An 18206-nucleotide genomic window follows, 5' to 3' on the forward strand; every position below is an offset into this window, starting at 1 on the left:
GGCTATCGTCAGTGTAATACGGGTATTGCTGCCGTGGCTATCGTCAGTGTAATACGGGTATTGCTGCCGTGGCTATCGTCAGTGTAATACGGGTATTGCTGTAGTGACTATAGTCAAGGTAATACGGGTATTGCTGTAGTGACTATCGTCAGTGTTATACGGGTATTGCTGTAGTGGCTATCGTCAGTGTTATACGGGTATTGCTGTAGTGGCTATCGTCAGTGTAATACGGGTATTGCTGTAGTGGCTATCGTCAGTGCAATACGGGTATTGCTAGTGGCTATCGTGGCTATCGTCAGTGTTATACGGGTATTGCTGTAGTGGCTATCGTCAGTGTAATACGGGTATTGCTGTAGTGGCTATCGTCAGTGTAATACGGGTATTGCTGTAGTGGCTATCGTCAGTGTAATACGGGTATTGCTGTAGTGGCTATCGTCAGTGTAATACGGGTATTGCTGCCGTGGCTATCGTCAGTGTTATACGGGTATTGCTGTGGTGGATATCGTCAAGGTAATACGGGTATTGCTGTAGTGGCTATCGTCAGTGTTATACGGGTATTGCTGCCGTGGCTATCGTCAGTGTTATACGGGTATTGCTGTAGTGACTATCGTCAGTGCAATACGGGTATTGCTGTAGTGGCTATCGTCAGTGTAATACGGGTATTGCTGTAGTGGCTATCGTCAGTGCAATACGGGTATTGCTGTAGTGGCTATCGTCAATGTAATACGGGTATTGCTGTAGTGGCTATCGTCAGTGTGCAATACGGGAATTATTGCTGTGGTGGCTATCGTCAAGGTAATACGGGTATTGCTGTAGTGGCTATCGTCAGTGTTATACGGGTATTGCTGTAGTGGCTATCGTCAGTGTAATACGGGTATTGCTGTAGTGGCTATCGTCAGTGTTATACGGGTATTGCTGCCGTGGCTATCGTCAGTGTTATACGGGTATTGCTGTGGTGGATATCGTCAGGTAATACGGGTATTGCTGTAGTGGCTATCGTCAGTGTTATACGGGTATTGCTGCCGTGGCTATCGTCAGTGTTATACGGGTATTGCTGTGGTGGATATCGTCAAGGTAATACGGGTATTGCTGTAGTGGCTATCGTCAGTGTTATACGGGTATTGCTGCCGTGGCTATCGTCAGTGTTATACGGGTATTGCTGTAGTGACTATCGTCAGTGTTATACGGGTATTGCTGTAGTGGCTATCGTCAAGGTAATACGGGTATTGCTGTAGTGACTATCGTCAGTGCAATACGGGTATTGCTGTAGTTGCTATCGTCAAGGTAATACGGGTATTGCTGTAGTGGCTATCGTCAGTGTTATACGGGTATTGCTGCCGTGGCTATCGTCAGTGTAATACGGGTATTGCTGTAGTGGCTATCGTCAAGGTAATACGGGTATTGCTGTAGTGGCTATCGTCAGTGTTATACGGGTATTGCTGCCGTGGCTATCGTCAGGTAATACGGGTATTGCTGTAGTGACTATCGTCAGTGCAATACGGGTATTGCTGCCGTGGCTATCGTCAAGGTAATACGGGTATTGCTGTAGTGACTATCGTCAGTGCAATACGGGTATTGCTGTAGTGGCTATCGTCAAGGTAATACGGGTATTGCTGTAGTGGCTATCGTCAGTGTTATACGGGTATTGCTGTAGTGGCTATCGTCAGTGCAATAGGGGTATTGCTGCCGTGGCTATCGTCAGTGTAATACGGGTATTGCTGTAGTGGCTATCGTCAGTGCAATAGGGGTATTGCTGTAGTTGCTATCGTCAGTGCAATACGGGTATTGCTGTAGTTGCTATCGTCAAAGCCAAGCCATGCTGAACACGATCGACGATCACGTCTCGTCGGCGCTCACGGACAGTAAAATCCCTGAAGAAGAGTTCCGCCTGATTTTAGCCGAACTCACCAAGTACCACCGAATGAAGGAAGAGATTCGAACCAAGACTTGGAAAACCGCCGACTTCCGCGAAGACGAGAAAAACAAGCTCATAGATCAAGGCCGACAACAAATCATTCAATCCTTCCTGACCAAGAAAAAAGACCTCGTAAAAGATGCACGTTAAACTGCTTTGTAGATGTCATTATGACATAGACGAGTACAAAAAAAACCAAAACAAAAAACAAACAAAAACCGGCGACCACGAGCGCGCTGTCAATCCCTTTGATGCCTCTTGTCAGACCCGCGCTACTTTTTAAGAGGGGATGGGAGGCTTATTTGTGGTTATTAAGCCTCTTAGCCGCATCTGATGCAGAACCCCCACTGTACTACTACTATTCTCATAACACTATCGTCAAGGTAACACGGGTATTGCTCTAGTGGCTATCAAGACAACAGGGCGCACATGTGAGCTCGAAAAGTCTTCTACATCATCCGCGCGAGGAGCCCAGCTGCACTGCCGACCTCAGGGCAGCAACGTGGATGTGTCCCGTGGTTCAACATCTAGTTCAACAATACGACGTCAGGAAAGCAACGTGGATGTGTCCCGTGGTTCAACATCTAGTTCAACGATACGATGGCAGGACACGTATCTACAGGCGTCCAGGTGAAAGTTATGTCAGGCCATGTGTTCTTGTTATAACCTGGCCTGGAACTATACATGGGACAAATGTGCCATCAGTCCTCAGTAAATGACGTCTTGGACAATTCGCAGTTTGGCTCCTTACACCCTCCTGTGGTTCATTGCCATTGCCATTAGTGTTGCGCCTTTACAGATGAATTATGAGTTTTCCAAGTGTTAGAAGATCCTTGACTTTACCGATGGTCATGTGTTTCCTCACAAGTAGACGAATAGCTGTGTTGTTAATGTTCAAATTAGTACCGATGTTTCCACAGGACATCCTTGAATTATTCATTCCAATAACTTGCCATCGACATTTTTTCTTAAATTCTGTCTTGTTGAAAAGTTCATTTTTCGAACTGCCGCATTTTAAAACAGTTCATCAAACTGTAGCACACATAGTGCAATTATGAAACGTATGCCTCAGTGTGCTAAGCGTCTTCGCCAGTGAGCATGCGAGACATAGCTTTTGAGATATTTTGTGTACACGTGATTTGCACGTGCATTCCAGTATGCTAGGGTATGATCACTTTTTTGAACCAAAATATTACAAAATGACATAGGATTCAGTAGCTGCTTAATAAATGCTCATTGGTATATGTACCAAAATACGACATTTGCATTTGAACATAGAAGCAATAAACAATCAAATGAAAACCTTGCTGAAAGCAGTCCATTGTACGATTCCGACAATACCATTAGCATATGACACTTCTCACAAACACATGCGGGCGGTGGGGTAGCCTTGTGGTTAAAGCGTTCGCTCGTCACGCTGAAGACCCGGGTTCGATTCTCACATGGGTACAATGTGTGAAGCCCATTTCTGGTGTCCCTCGCCGTGGTATTGCTGGAATATTGCTAAAAGCGGCGTAAAACTAACACTCACTCACAAACACGTGCAAATACAATGCGGGAGCATGTGGAACAAGTTACATATGGAGCTGCATCACACACCAGTTTTGTCACTGATGCCTCACTTAGGACATCCCTTCCAGGAGCACCCCAAAAACCACATTGAACCTGGGCCGAGATCTTGAGATCTGGTAACCTTGATCCAACTCCTGATCTAGAGTAGTATGGCAAGCTTTGAATTGAAAACTTATACTGATGGAAGTGAGTGAGTGAGCTCAGGTTTACGCGGCACTCAGGAATATACCAGATATATGGCGGCGGTCTGTAAATAATGGAAACTGGACCAGAAAATCCAGAAAAGTGGAGTTCTCAATATATAACACAACACATGTGCAAATGAATTATAAATTTTAATATTGAACAAATGCATAAAACACAAGACATACAAGTATAAAACAGTTTCATCAGAAATGAACCATTTACTCACAGCAGTCGTCTAGTTCTGTGTAACAACATCCCTGACGCACGTTCTCATCACTCACAGAGAAACAACTCGTTTAAGAAAACAAAGGTTGAAGAAATCAGTCACTCTAACAAAGTGGACTACAGTACCAGTCAACAGCTCACCGAGGTGGACTACAGTACCAGTTAACAGTTCACCATGGTGGACTACAGTACCAGTTAACAGTTCACCATGGTTGAGTACAGTACCAGTTAACAGTTCACCAAGGTGGATTACAGTACCGGTTAACAGCTCACCAAGGTGGACTACAGTACCAGTTAACAGTTCACCATGGTGGACTACAGTACCAGTTAACAGTTCACCATGGTGGACTACAGTACCAGTTAACAGCTCACCATGGTGGACTACAGTACCAGTTAACAGCTCACCAAGGTGGACTACAGTACCAGTCAACAGCTCACCATGGTTGACTACAGTACCAGATAACAGTTCACCATGGTGGACTACAGTACCGGTTAACAGCTCACCATGGTGGTATACAGTACCAGTTAACAGTTCACCAAGGCGGACTACAGTACCAGTCAACAGCTCACCAAGGTGGTATACAGTACCAGTCAACAGCTCACCAAGGTGGTCTACAGAACCAGTTAACAGCTCACCATGGTGGACTACAGTACCAGTTAACAGTTCACCATGGTGGACTACAGTACTGGTTAACAGCTCACCATGGTGGTATACAGTACTGGTTAACAGTTCACCAAGGCGGACTACAGTACCAGTCAACAGCTCACCAAGGTGGTATACAGTACTGGTTAACAGTTCACCAAGGTGGACTACAGTACCAGTTAACAGCTCAAAACACAAGCTAAGAAAAGATACTTGATTCCATTCAATATCTCACCATCCATTTCAGAAATGATAACTGATTGCATTCAACATCTCACCATACAAGCTAAGAAAAGATACTTGATTCCATTCAACATCTCACCATCCATTTCAGAAATGATAACTGATTGCATTCAACATCTCACCATACAAGCTAAGAAAGGATAATTGATTAAATTCAACATCTCACCATACAAGCTAAGAAAAGATACTTGATTCCATTCAACATCTCACCATCCATTTCAGAAATGATAACTGATTGCATTCAACATCTCACCATACAAGCTAAGAGAGGATAATTGATTGCATTCAACATCTCACCATACAAGCTAAGAAAGGATAATTGATTGCATTCAACATCTCACCATACAAGCTAAGAAATGATAACTGATTGCATTTAACCTCTCGTCACAAGCTGAGAAAGGATATTTGATTGTATTTAACCTCTCACCATACAAGCTGAGAAAGAATAATTGATTGCATTCAACATCTCACCATACATTTAAGAAAAGATAACTGATTGCATTCAACACCTTACCAAACAAGGGAAGATATAACCGGTTCCATCAATGTTAACTGGGGAACTTACATTCAACAATCACCACACCATTCAACAAGTATACTGATTCAATATAGCTTCCCACCATACTAATTCAGCAAGATATCATATTCTTTCAACTCTGCAAACATGGATTGACAATTCTGTCTTCTTTCTCACCATACTTATAACCGTTTTACAGATTCATTCAACAATCAACCAACCAAATTGAACATAGATAGCTGTCTCAGATACTAAAGCAACAGTTACTGATCCCATTCAACAGTTCACCATAAGACGGAAGCAGAGAATACTATACAAGATGTATTACAAATCTGTGGTGCCGAAAGATATGGTTACAGTGATAACAGTAATCAGCACTAAATCTACAATGAAAGAATGAACAAGCTAAAATCCATAAATCTTCAGAAGCTACTACTGACATTCAACAACTCACCAGTTACCAGGTTATGCTGACACATTCTATTCAACAACTCACCTTAATAGCAAGCAGTAAATACCATTTCCATAGCAATCAAACAGAAGGATGTACACATTCTGTTAAAAAATCTCATCATTCTTATCAAGTTATACTCCACATTCTATTCAACAACTCACCACAAATAGACAGATCTGTACACACATCAAAGAAGGACTAACACATTCTATTAAAAACTCACCAACGTTATCAAGTTAAACTTCCACATTCTATTCAACAACTCACCATAAATAAATAGAAGTGAATTAACCAAGTAGACGGACGTACACATTCAATTAAAATACTTACCAGACATTCGGAACAATGCATGCCTACCACATTCAACAACTGCTATGAGAAACGCCCTGGAATTACTGACACCATGTAACAACACTAAAACAAAGATGGACAGAAACTTAAAACAAATAGGACATTTTGAAGAGACGTAAGAAGTGACCATCTACTGGACAAAGTCGATGACTTTCACAATGAACGTGTTTCTTTGATTATGCTGAGTGGTGAACACACCCTGTGTTGTCTCCAACGAATTACATGTCACACAGATTTCAATTTTTACACGTTTTATTACTGTAACATCAGGCCAGAAGTTTACAAAAAGAATAAAACGAATTAAATGCTTTCAGTAGTATTGCAGGGGGTTGAGGACAGTGAGAGCAAGATTTATTGATTCAAAGAAATAGATAGAGTCTGGTTTTACTCTCGTTCTGATTGTTAGAATAATAACTTGAATTCACACTAGAGTCTAAAATTTGTTTTGTTTTTTATTGTATTTGTTTTGAGGTACTGAATACTGGGAGTATTTTTTGATTATCAAAACATGCTAATCAAGTTCTTTTCATAATTCAGGAAACATGGCCCATAGTACAGATGTAAGATAAAGTATATTTAGATCACATATCCAGAGTGTTACATCGTGTCGATCGCATTTCAAATAACTTGCATAAATATAAAACTATCAAAACATTTGACCTTTGGATAACAAACATAACCTAAAAACAATATTTTCCCTGAAATAATATTTTTCTATCAGTGGATCCATAAACCACGTGAAACAAAGAAGCCCCTACAAGATGTATGGTTAAATGATTGCTGGTACAACTTTCTGTTGATGTAATAACATCCTGAATCCTTCCACTGGCCTCATCTTTCTGTGATGTTCTACACCCAAGGTGATAGGGAGAGGTCATCTGTCTTGAAACCATAGAAACAAGTCTAGTATTTATTTCAAGAGAAACCTCACTAATCTTACAATTTACACTTACCATCAAAACTGTCTAAGAATCAAAAGCTTGACATGCAGGAAACTCGTTGCGACTTTCTTCTAACCCTTTCTATCATGATGTTAAATGGTGGTACACGTGAAGATCCGGGTTAGAATTGGTCTTCAATAACCCATGCTTGAGGCTAAAGAGGGGGGGAGGGGGAGGGAGGAGGAGGAGGCTTGCTGACTTGGTTGACATATGTCATCATATCCTAATTGTGTTGATTGATGCTCAAGCTGTTGATCACTGGATTGTCTGGTCTCAGACTCGTTTTACAGACCGCTGCCATATAGCTGGAATATTGCTGAGTGTGACGTAAAACAACAAACCTAATCTAGACGGCTGTATGTATTTATTTGTTTGTTGCTAAACACTGCACTCTACAAGTTTACAGATTGTTTGTAAGTAATCGAGTCTGGACTATACAATCCAGTCACTGATATCATCTAAGGAATCTACACTGATCTACGGAATAGGGATATGATGAAATGGATCAACCAAGTCAGAGAGCCTTATCCCTGACCTTTTGCGACAAACAAGCTTTGCTGAAAACCAGTTCTAACCTGGATCTTCATGGCAGTAAGTGTGATGGTCATGAACCTTTTCATGTTGTGTCATATCGGACACAAAAAATAAATAATTTGAAATACAATGTCATAGCTGATAAATACAGGAGAAACAATATTTTGAATATATAAATTGTATGGTCCAATATGTGATTACCTCAACACAGATAGTCTAGAAGAAATAGCTTGCTAATGTTCTGTATGTGTCGGCATAGTAAGTCTTTGGTCAATATCTCCCCTTCCCGTAATCTCCATCTGACAACCTTTCTATTTAGCTTGCACGAAAGATGCTCAACTCTATCTGTCAACCTCTCTATGGTAGCTTTAGAGTGCTCAGCTCAATTAGAATCTTTTCATGTAACCATTCTGTGTAATTAGTTTGAATCAAAGAAAGAAACTTTTTTATGCATTGTGCCAGAAACAGAAGACACAAACAGTCTTCAGAATTATAGGAGAGAAGCTATTATAGCAACCTCACTGAAGTTTATAGTAGAATTGGTTTCAAAGCTAACACCGTTTTCTACATGACCAGTGCTGGCGGCCTGAAACTTTGTGTGAAAGAAAAACCCAGTTAGAATTATGCCATTGAGACATTCCAACAAGTGAACAAGCGATTGTAGGAAAACCATAATGACTGTTTGTTCTGATGTTTAGGAAGTTGTTTTGTGTAGAAAGGGTTGATGAGGCAGGATGATGGTAATCAGAGATCAGAGCTAGATCTACCTCCTGAGGACTGACTGACTGAGTTTTGGTTTTCGCCGCTTTTAGCAATATTCCAGCAACATAGCGTGGGGGACACCAGAAATGGGCTTCACACATTGTACCCATGTGGGGATTGAACCACGGGTCTTGATTGTGAAAAACAAATGAGCGCTTTAACCACTAGGCTATCCCACGCCCACCTCCTGAGGAAATTTGATAGATTCACCTGGTTCAGAGTCTAGTGTGAGTGAGTTTAGTTTTACGCCGCTTTTAGCAATAGTCCAGCAATATCACGGCGGGGGACACCAGAAATGGGCTTCACACATTGTACCCATGTGGGGAATCGAACCCGGGTCTTGACGTGATGAGCGAACGCTTTAACCACTAGGCTACCCCACCGCACCTCAGAGCCTAGGAGCCACACTTGCTGTAATATCAGACCCAGTACAACATGATGTATCTACATCTGATGCCGGTATTAAATTGCAACTGAATATTGGAAATAATCATTAAAACGTCTATAAGATATTCTTACTGAATATTCAGCATTTATATCATGGTATACAAAATAACATCACTTTAAACAACAGTTATCAATATCTTTGTAATTTAAATGCATGCAAAAATTGAGATACTACATGTATACATCATGTATCTAGTATGTTCATGTAAAACACATCTTACCAAGACTTATACATGAATTGTTAAGATATTAATATATTTAATCAGTGAAAATATCTGCAATAAAAATGTCGATTTTGACAAGTATGGAAGTAACATTTCAGGTGAACTGTATATTTCATCTCCATGTGCTACCATTTGAACAAAGTCCCTTTATATAAAGGGGGATATAAATATCTCAAGTAATGTAAAAATTCCAAGTATTAAATGTAACGAGCTACACTATAACATTACAATCAGTAAATGCAATGCATGTTACTTAAGCATTACATTACAACATACATTGTCTCCCTGCTAATGACATAGACCACATCAATCAACCTGTGTTTACCTAGCTGACAGGTGATTGACAGCTGCCCCTACTGACATGTACAAGTAAAATTAACAAATCCACGTTCAAGACAATTTGTTTTCTAAAGAAAATAATTATTTGAAAGCCGACTATGTACCTAACTGGTATTTTGGCCAAATTTTGACATGCCTTTTTCAATAAAATGTCTTAAATTGAGAAAAATATTTAAAGAGTAACAAGGTGTGAGTGAAATAGGAATATGTTTAAAACTGTTCAGATGTGAAGACTGACATCTATGTGTAGACAAGATAACCAATGTTAGACTACAAGCAACATTTCATGAAGATGACATGGATATTTTTGGTCCAGAGTGTCCAACACAACATCTAACATACAGAATATGGAATATGTTTATAAAATCAATAAATAATATTGATTCCATATAGTGAGATTTTGCAAAAGAAAGAAATTGCATTAATATTATCTATAAACATTCAAAGTACTGACACAACACAGTCAAGTTACATGTATCAGTGCCTGGATATGGGACATTGTGCCAGGAAGAAATACTTCTCTAGGTTTTCCAGTAAGCACAAGTGTAGAGAATGGGTGCAGAAAACCACAACTACTGCATCCGGAGAGAAGCAGAGAAATACCAAGAGTATACCTACAGCATTCAAGAGAAGTAATCTGTGACTGTTATTTGACCCATCTGTCATGACCACTGTCCACATGACCGGATTCATTCCAGGCTCTGAAGTCATTAACTGAACGTACACTACATCATCTGTATACGTTATAACACCCTCATATTACCTGCAAGGACCCGAAAACTTTACTGATGCAAGTCCCTTAGACCCACACTTTTGTCAAGTCCAGGTAAAACACTGCATCTTTCAGTTTAGATATGTCCCCAATCCCTTTCACATTTGTGAATAAAATATGTTTAAATCAATTAGATATGGAACACGGAGAGAGAAAGAAGTAAAAATTGGAGTTACATATTTGTTTCTGCATCAAACATGCACTTTATTCAGTAATTGAGACGCAAGGGACCTTGAGAACAACATATACTGAACAACATTAGAAACGCACCACCCATATAATACGAAATATCCCTGTCAGACAGAAATGTACCCATGATATCTGAGCATCGTCGGTGCATTTTAGTGTGGTGCGTTTCTAATGTTGTTCAGTATATTTATTTACATCCTGCTAATATTTCAGAAACATATTTCACTTTCACAATAACACTATCCCAGATTAAGTTTACACTTGTTTATTGATAAACACGGCCTGAGATCTATGTGAATAAAAACATCTTAATATAAAATCTAAAGACTATTTTGTCTCGGATAATAACAAATTGAAAATATCTTCACTGAATGTAACAAGTGTTCTCAATGTGCTGTGTTTCATAATATAACTTAATATACATATTCTGATCAAACAAATGGGATAAAGAATATTTTTTAGTAAGAAGCTATGATTGAGCTTGCATGAAGTCGCAATAAAAATACATATACACAGATTTATGTTTTTGAAAAAAAACATGAAAATATTGCTATATATATGAAAATACTGTGTTGTGCTTGTAATTATAATAAACGATACTAAATACATTCAAAGGTAATAATGATATCACAAGCATGAACCAACTATGTTGTTACCATTCATATGCATAATTAATAATCATTCACAGCTTTATAATAATAAATAACCTCAAGCTAACAATCACGTGGAGACGTATATTTACACAAAAAGCAGATTTACTATGACCACAGTCGGACCAGTGATGACATTCATCCACTTGCTCTCTCATATTCAAAATAGTCAGATAGCGAATATATTTATATATCATGTAAGTTAAAACCCATCGATGACAAGGAAGCTCTGAGATAGGACAAATTGCAGATAGAAAATATCATTTTGTACATAAAAGATGTATCATCAAAATGATGACCCTTAGAAATGGACAATAAAATTGTAAGTATTACCAAACCCTAAATAAAAACACGGTGGACACTCAGCGTCATTGGGACTTCCTGGCGGTCATCTTCCTCTGTCGACTCCTGAAACATACAAGTGAGTTAATGATGAGGTTATCCAACGCATCTCACTATACACATAGATGAGGCTACCACACACAAACAAGTGTTTTAGGTGTAGTTACATATACCCTCCCATGGGAAGACTATTTGTCAGGGTGGTGGGATACTCAGTGGTTAAAGCGTTTGCTCACCAAGCCGAAGACCCGGGTTCAATTCCACATGTGGGTACAATGTGTGAAGCCCATTTCTAGAGTCCCCTGCCGTTATATTGCTGGAATATTGCTAAATGCAGCGTTAAACCATACTCACTCACTCATATGGTAGGTCAGGAAAACAGGCGATAACTATTCACATAGTCTCCACCAATATTGTAATCAAATATGAAACTGAAAATTTGCCCTTAGTCTTAGTCCTAGTTCAAAACTATGTCTGACTTAGGGACAGCAAAATTAATAGTCAATAAGGGACCGTTCACAATTTATGGCTAGGGGGTGATGATCATTTTTTATGGAGAGACATGTACAATGTGAATGACCCCCCCTAAAATTTATGTACAAAATAAGTGAACCCCTGCATGTCATGTACAAAATCAATGACCCCCCTCCCCTTCCTATAATTTATAAGCATAATTTTAAACATACTTTTATGTACAAAATTGCTGACTCCCCCTAGTACGTGTGTACAAAATTGATGGACCCTCCAGCTCCCCAGAACAAAATGGGTGGACCCCCCCTTTTTAAAAATCATCATCACCCCCCTAGCCATAAATTATGAATGGTCCCTAAGTGACAGGACATTTTTCATTCAAATTCTGTATTTAATTCAGCCCAGTATGACGTCAGTCATTAGAGTCTGAGGTCTTAATAACCGTTTGAAGAGTCAAGGAACAAATCTTGATATATGCTACTCAAACAAAGTGAAGCAAAACCTAAAATTAGAAGCGACTAACGGGATCGGGTCGTCAAGTTTGCTGACTTGGTTGACACATGTCATCGCATCCCAGTTGCTTAGATCGATGCTCTTGATGTCTGGTCCAGACTCGATTATTTACAGACCATATAGTTGGTATATTGCTGGGTGCAGCGTTAAACAACAAACCAGCCACCTACTCATCACTCTGGGTCTGGTTATCGTTGCTCATGGCAGCATGTATGATGATGTCAACACTTCTGATTCATACAAACGTTTAGCTGACACAAAACATTCGGACAGGCTGATACCTACCTCGCTTCTGTCCTTGACGAGGTGTATTCGAACCACATCACATGGGGAATAAGTGTAGAATCTCTTAACATTAACAGCTCGCCTAAAGGGCTGAAACAGAACGTTGAGATCTGAAGTCCAGTACCCTCCTGTATCTAACATCATGACATAGCACAGTGATATCACTGCTGACTTGTGTGCTGCACAAAACTGTTGCAGCAACTGCTTATGAACATCAAGACATTAAATACTTCAGATTTTGAGTATCTATCATAACTGGTAATTAACAACATCCAATGGTTAGAATTCAGAATCACAATGGTATGTTTGATTACCACACAGCCATAAGAGAACTAACAAGATACAGAGGAACGACTGTGTTTTACGATTCTAATGAGTTATAACGATGCTGCCAATGGGAGAATACTCTGGTGTGACTTACCAGGCTATGAGGGGAGATAACTGCCGAAATACAGACAAGCTGTTGTAAAGGGAGATAACTGCATAATTACACCCTAAACTGGTGCAAAGGGACATAACTGAGAAACAGTATTAATCTTCTAGAGAAAAGGGGTGTATTGTGGAGGGGGGTGTAGGCTGAGGTTGAATGTAAAATGATAAGGGGTGCAGGGTGCTGTTGACATTGAAATGATAGGTGGTGTACAGTGGCGGTGACTGTGAAATGATAAGGGGTGTAGGGTGGGGTTGACTGTGAAATGATAAGGGGTTTTAGGGTAAGGGTGACTGTGAAATGATAATCGGAGTAGGGTGAGGTTGACTGTGAAATGATAAGGGGTGTAGGGTGGGGTTGACTGTGAAATGATAAGGGGTTTTAGGGTAAGGGTGACTGTGAAATGATAAGGGGTGTAGGGTGAGGTTGACTGTGAAATGATAAGGGGTGTAGCGTGGGGTTGACTGTGAAATGATAAGGGGTTTTAGGGTAAGGGTGACTGTGAAATGATAAGGGGTTTTAGGGTAAGGTTGACTGTGAAATGATAAGGGGTTTTAGGGTGAGGTTGACTGTGAAATGATAAGGGGAGTAGGGTGAGGTTGACTGTGAAATGATAAGGGTGTAGGGTAAGGTTGACTGTGAAATGATAAGGGGTTTTAGGGTAGGGTGAGGGTGACTGTGAAATGATAAGGGGTGTAGGGTGAGGTTGACCGTGAAATGATAAGGGGTGTAGGTGAGACTGACTGTGAAATGATAAGGGTTTTAGGGTAAGGGTGACTGTGAAATGATAAGGGGTTTTAGGGTGAGACTGACTGTGAAATGATAAGGGGTTTTAGGGTAAGGGTGACTGTGAAATGATAAGGACTGTGAAATGATAAGGGTGTAGAGTGAGGGTTTTAGGGTAAGGGTGACTGTGAAATGATAAGGGTTTTAGGGTGAGACTGACTGTGAAATGATAAGGGTTTTAGGGTAAGGGTGACTGTGAAATGATAATGATAAGGGGTTTAGGGTGAGGTTGACTGTGAAATGATAAGGGTTTTAGGGGTAAGGGTGACTGTGAAATGATAAGGGGTTTAGGGTAAGGTTGACCGTGAAATGATAAGGGGTTTTAGGGTGAGACTGACTGTGAAATGATAAGGGGTTTTAGGGTAAGGGTGACTGTGAAATGATAAGGGGTTTTAGGGTGAGACTGACTGTGAAATGATAAGGGGTTTTAGGGTAAGGGTGACTGTGAAATGATAAGGGGTGTAGGGTGAGGTTGACTGTGAAATGATAAGTGGTGTAGGGTGAGGTTGACTGTGAAATGATAAGGGGTTTTAGGGTAAGGGTGACTGTGAAATGATAAGGGGTGTAGGGTGAGGTTGACCGTGAAATGATAAGGGGTTTTAGGGAAAGGGTGACTGTGAAATGATAAGGGGTGTAGGGTGAGGTTGACTGTGAAATGATAAGTGGTGTAAGGTGAGGTTGACTGTGAAATGACTTACCAAGCTGCTATAAGGGGAAACAGTGGAGTCATCACAAACTGCACCACACCGAAATATAGTGTTCCTAGAATGATCCCTGCCACAGCTCCCCAAAACACTTGACCCAGTGAATGATACACCAGGTAAACTCTGAAAGTCAAACAGAAGAAGTAATAAACAGGATAAACACAGGAAGCCATAACACTGTAAACACAGGCGAGTATAATCATGGAATCGTGGATAAAGCATTATAACAGTAAACACAGGCGAGTATAATCAAGGAATTGTGGATAAAGCATTATAACAGTAAACACAGGCGGGTATAATCATGGAATCGTGGATAAAGCATTATAACAGTAAACACAGGCGGTATAATCATGGAATCGTGGATAAAGCATTATAACAGTAAACACAGGCGAGTATAATCATGGAATTGTGGATAAAGCATTATAACAGTAAACACAGGCGGGTATAATCATGGAATCGTGGATAAAGCATTATAACAGTAAACACAGGCGGGTATAATCATGGAATCGTGGATAAAGCATTATAACAGTAAACACAGGCGAGTATAATCATGGAATCGTGGATAAAGCATTATAACAGTAAACACAAGACAGTTATAACCACACAAAAAAACAATCTAACTCAGACAGTTGTAATTATAGTAAACACAGACAGTTATCAACATAATGAACGAAACCCATGCCTGACAGTAAACTGTATTATTTTCAACATGATGTAAGTCAAGTGGGAAAATAACTGCTCTTAAGGACACAAGACCCTGAAAGCAGGTATGAACACATGTGACTTTTGTGTCAGATTACCAACATCTGTCATCAATGTCCCTATACATATTGATCACATTGACGTCGATTTCACATCAATCACAGCTGTCAGGACCATGTTATCTGATCCAGGGAATCTGTGTACCCAGCAGTCAGCTGCCAGGTCACACCTGTTTCACCCCACGACAATTCTCAACAAGAAAAGTTATGCATCATGAATTTCTTAGGTTTATTTAAATGTGTACAGTATAGAAATCATATTTCATGTTCCTTAACTTTCTTGTTCAGTATAGTTCAGGCAGAGGTTATGGCATTATAGTTTTTTTCAGTGTTTATAAATCATAAGCCATTATATTAAACACATCACAAAAATAGGAAGATGTGAGCCAGGTATGCCTTTCCTCTGCCCAAAACATTATGACCAAATTTGACTGTCAGTCAATTGGACAAACAGCAAAACACAAACGCTGTGTAATTATACCCACAGAAAATAATCCAAGCTACCACATAACTGGTCATGGCAAACTTTCTCTCACCTGCTGTACGATACTAAAGCTGCTACGACAAATCCACCAAAACTGGTTGCATATTTCCATAGATCATCTAACCAGGTATAATTTTTATACACTCTGCAAAAACAATAAAATGAATCAGAACTATTCATGAATAATACATTAATGTACAAATTGGTATGGTTATAATGTACAGAGGATTGATGTTCTAAAAAAGCACATGTATGTCAGTCACATCATGCTTAAAGTATCTTTACACAATAATCTTGAAAATCTTGAAAATAAAACAACAAATTGTGAGTGAGTGAGTGTTGTGTACATTAATCAATGTTCCATATATACTATTCATAAGAAATTCAAGAACACATGGCTTTAGCGAGTGAGTGAGTTTCGTTTTACGCCGCTTTTAGCAATATTCTAGCAATATCATGGTGGGGGACACCAGAAATGGGCTTCACACATTGTACCCATGTAGGGAATCGAATCCAGGTCTTCGGTGTGGCGAGCGAACGCTTTAACCGCTAGGCTACCCCACCGCCCCCACATGGCTTCAGAGTGAGTGAAGATTTACATATATTTTGAACAGTATTTCTGTTATGTTACAACATGTCAGTTTCATCTGGGAAAGTGATGCATATCTAACTTGTAAATGTTTACCACATTACTGAAACCCCCAAAACCTGGAACACCATCAGGATGAACCCATACATTGACTGGCATTCTCAGGGGACACAACTCTGCACACTGAATTACAGAGCCTTAGACAACACTGGTCAGGAATCTGAGGTATTCATCCACATCACAATATAACAATGTAACATAGCTAGCATTTAGAGATAGAACACTATCTTGTACAAATAACTGCATGTTTTCTATTAAAGAGAAGTAATTTATGAATCTGATTCCATTCTATGATGCCCTTTCATAATCCACTCAGTAACTGTAAGGAATATTACCTTCCACCCTTGAATCCGATTTTTGTATCTGATGCAATGTGAGCTGTACATGTGAATTAAACTTATGAAACCAGAACCAGCATTTACTATTTTTCTGCTCTCTTTAGTATGAGTATAACACATCTGAATTTCTGATGACATGATTCAAAGTAAATATGAATGAAGTCTTACCTGATAAATAGGAAAAATGTAAGATACATAGAAAAGAACCACATGAATTGTGAATGGCTTGATGGCATTCCATACTCATTGAACACATTTTTTCTATCTGAAAAATAAAAAAATAACAATGTTAATCAGAACACATCTTTTCTAAGAATTGAACGTAACTGACAATTTTAACTCTGAATATGATTTAATCTGGATCTGGCACATCAATGATTAGAAAGTAAAGGTCCACCTTGCAGTGGGGCATGAAAACACAAAATTGGCTAGATCTGAGTTTTATACTACTAAACAAAAAATGGAATCTGATTGGTCGAGACCTGTTAATACTCACCTCTCATTGGTCTGTATTCTCTTATGATGTGTTTAAGTACCAAGTTGATTGCCTCATTCACCAGCATACCCAAGAAGAAGGAAATCTTAGACAAAGAAGAAAATTGTCAACATAAAAATAAATGTTCTCTTTGATGCTAGGTATCTCCTGTATGCGAACCAAGATGGTACTCATGAAAACATATATACAAAAACTGAGATGAATGTATAACTGCAAATACACTTATTTTCAACAATCTTAGTAAATTCATTCCTTAATGACCGATTTGTATGTTTGTTAGTGTTTTCATGTGCTGTACTTACTGTGTGCAAATCTCTTCTGAAGATGATTAGTGTGACAAACGCTACGAGAATGAATATGGGCAGAAGACTCAGCCAGGCCAAGCCATATCCAATAATGTCACCTGCAGAACAACAAATATCACATTAATTAATTTTCCCAAAATTTACACATAAGTTATAATACAGTTTGCATGATTAATTCATGAACACTACAAGTTATAATTACATCTGTTAACATAAACTTATTATTTTACATGCTACCTGTTTTAATTTTCAGTAAACAAAATTCTTTGTACATTTTTTTCAGATTTCATGCAAATTCCAATTGGACATCCATAATTTCACCTTTACAAGAAGCACCATATTTGAACGGACTCTGCTTGCATGTACCTGTTTATCATAAGTGCGTGGCGAGCAGAATGAGTCTAACGAAAATAGGTGACACGTCATTTGATTTGGATCATAACATTTTCGGGAGCATACGATGCACCTTGTCCAGAGCATGCATATGGCTTTATTTAAGGTCTATGCATTAAATATTTTAAAATAAGTGTTTAAAGTCACCTACCCTTGACAAATTCCACGTGAGTCAAACTGATCGCTTTCCACTGGAGGGGCGTGTCCGCTTCTTGTCCCGGGATAGTGTTCGATTCACTGCTTGCACTCGCCATAGTTGATCAGGGACTGCGCATGCACGGGGAT

The 18206-nt window shown here is 39.4% G+C and overlaps 1 protein-coding gene and 1 long non-coding RNA gene across 2 annotated transcripts; both read right to left on the reverse strand.

Annotated features, from left to right (window-relative positions):
- Positions 1 to 3805: 3805 nt before the first annotated feature.
- LOC124257587 lies at positions 3806 to 7258 on the reverse strand. Its single transcript, XR_006893313.1, has 2 exons — positions 5249 to 7258; positions 3806 to 5204 (listed from the first exon to the last, which is right to left on the reverse strand). It is a non-coding gene; the product is annotated as an uncharacterized LOC124257587 (long non-coding RNA).
- A 138-nt stretch (positions 7259 to 7396) lies between these two features.
- On the reverse strand, positions 7397 to 18181 carry LOC124257594 (dolichyldiphosphatase 1-like). The gene is made up of 9 exons (XM_046691697.1): positions 18073 to 18181; positions 17526 to 17626; positions 17224 to 17308; positions 16896 to 16992; positions 15793 to 15885; positions 14490 to 14618; positions 12576 to 12665; positions 8528 to 11372; positions 7397 to 8348 (listed from the first exon to the last, which is right to left on the reverse strand). Exons 1-8 carry the CDS (start codon positions 18173 to 18175, stop codon positions 11333 to 11335), a joined length of 738 nt encoding a protein of 245 aa, XP_046547653.1. The 5' UTR covers positions 18176 to 18181; the 3' UTR covers positions 7397 to 8348; positions 8528 to 11332.
- Positions 18182 to 18206: the final 25 nt, after the last annotated feature.

The sequence above is a fragment of the Haliotis rubra genome, unplaced genomic scaffold (assembly GCF_003918875.1).
Source record: "Haliotis rubra isolate DU_JTF1 unplaced genomic scaffold, ASM391887v1 Scf117, whole genome shotgun sequence".
In the NCBI taxonomy this organism is placed as follows: Eukaryota; Metazoa; Mollusca; class Gastropoda; order Lepetellida; family Haliotidae; genus Haliotis; species Haliotis rubra.

Excerpts from the sequence above, each read along its gene's own strand:
- LOC124257594 (XM_046691697.1), bottom strand. The coding sequence starts at position 18,175 with ATGGCGAGTGCAAGCAGTGAATCGAACACTATCCCGGGACAAGAAGCG. Across the intron at positions 17,309-17,525 it reads TCAGAAGAGATTTGCACACA|ATTTCCTTCTTCTTGGGTAT; the intron begins GTAAGTACAGCA and ends TCTTTGTCTAAG. Across the intron at positions 11,373-12,575 it reads TCGTCAAGGACAGAAGCGAG|GAGTCGACAGAGGAAGATGA; the intron begins GTAGGTATCAGC and ends TGTATGTTTCAG.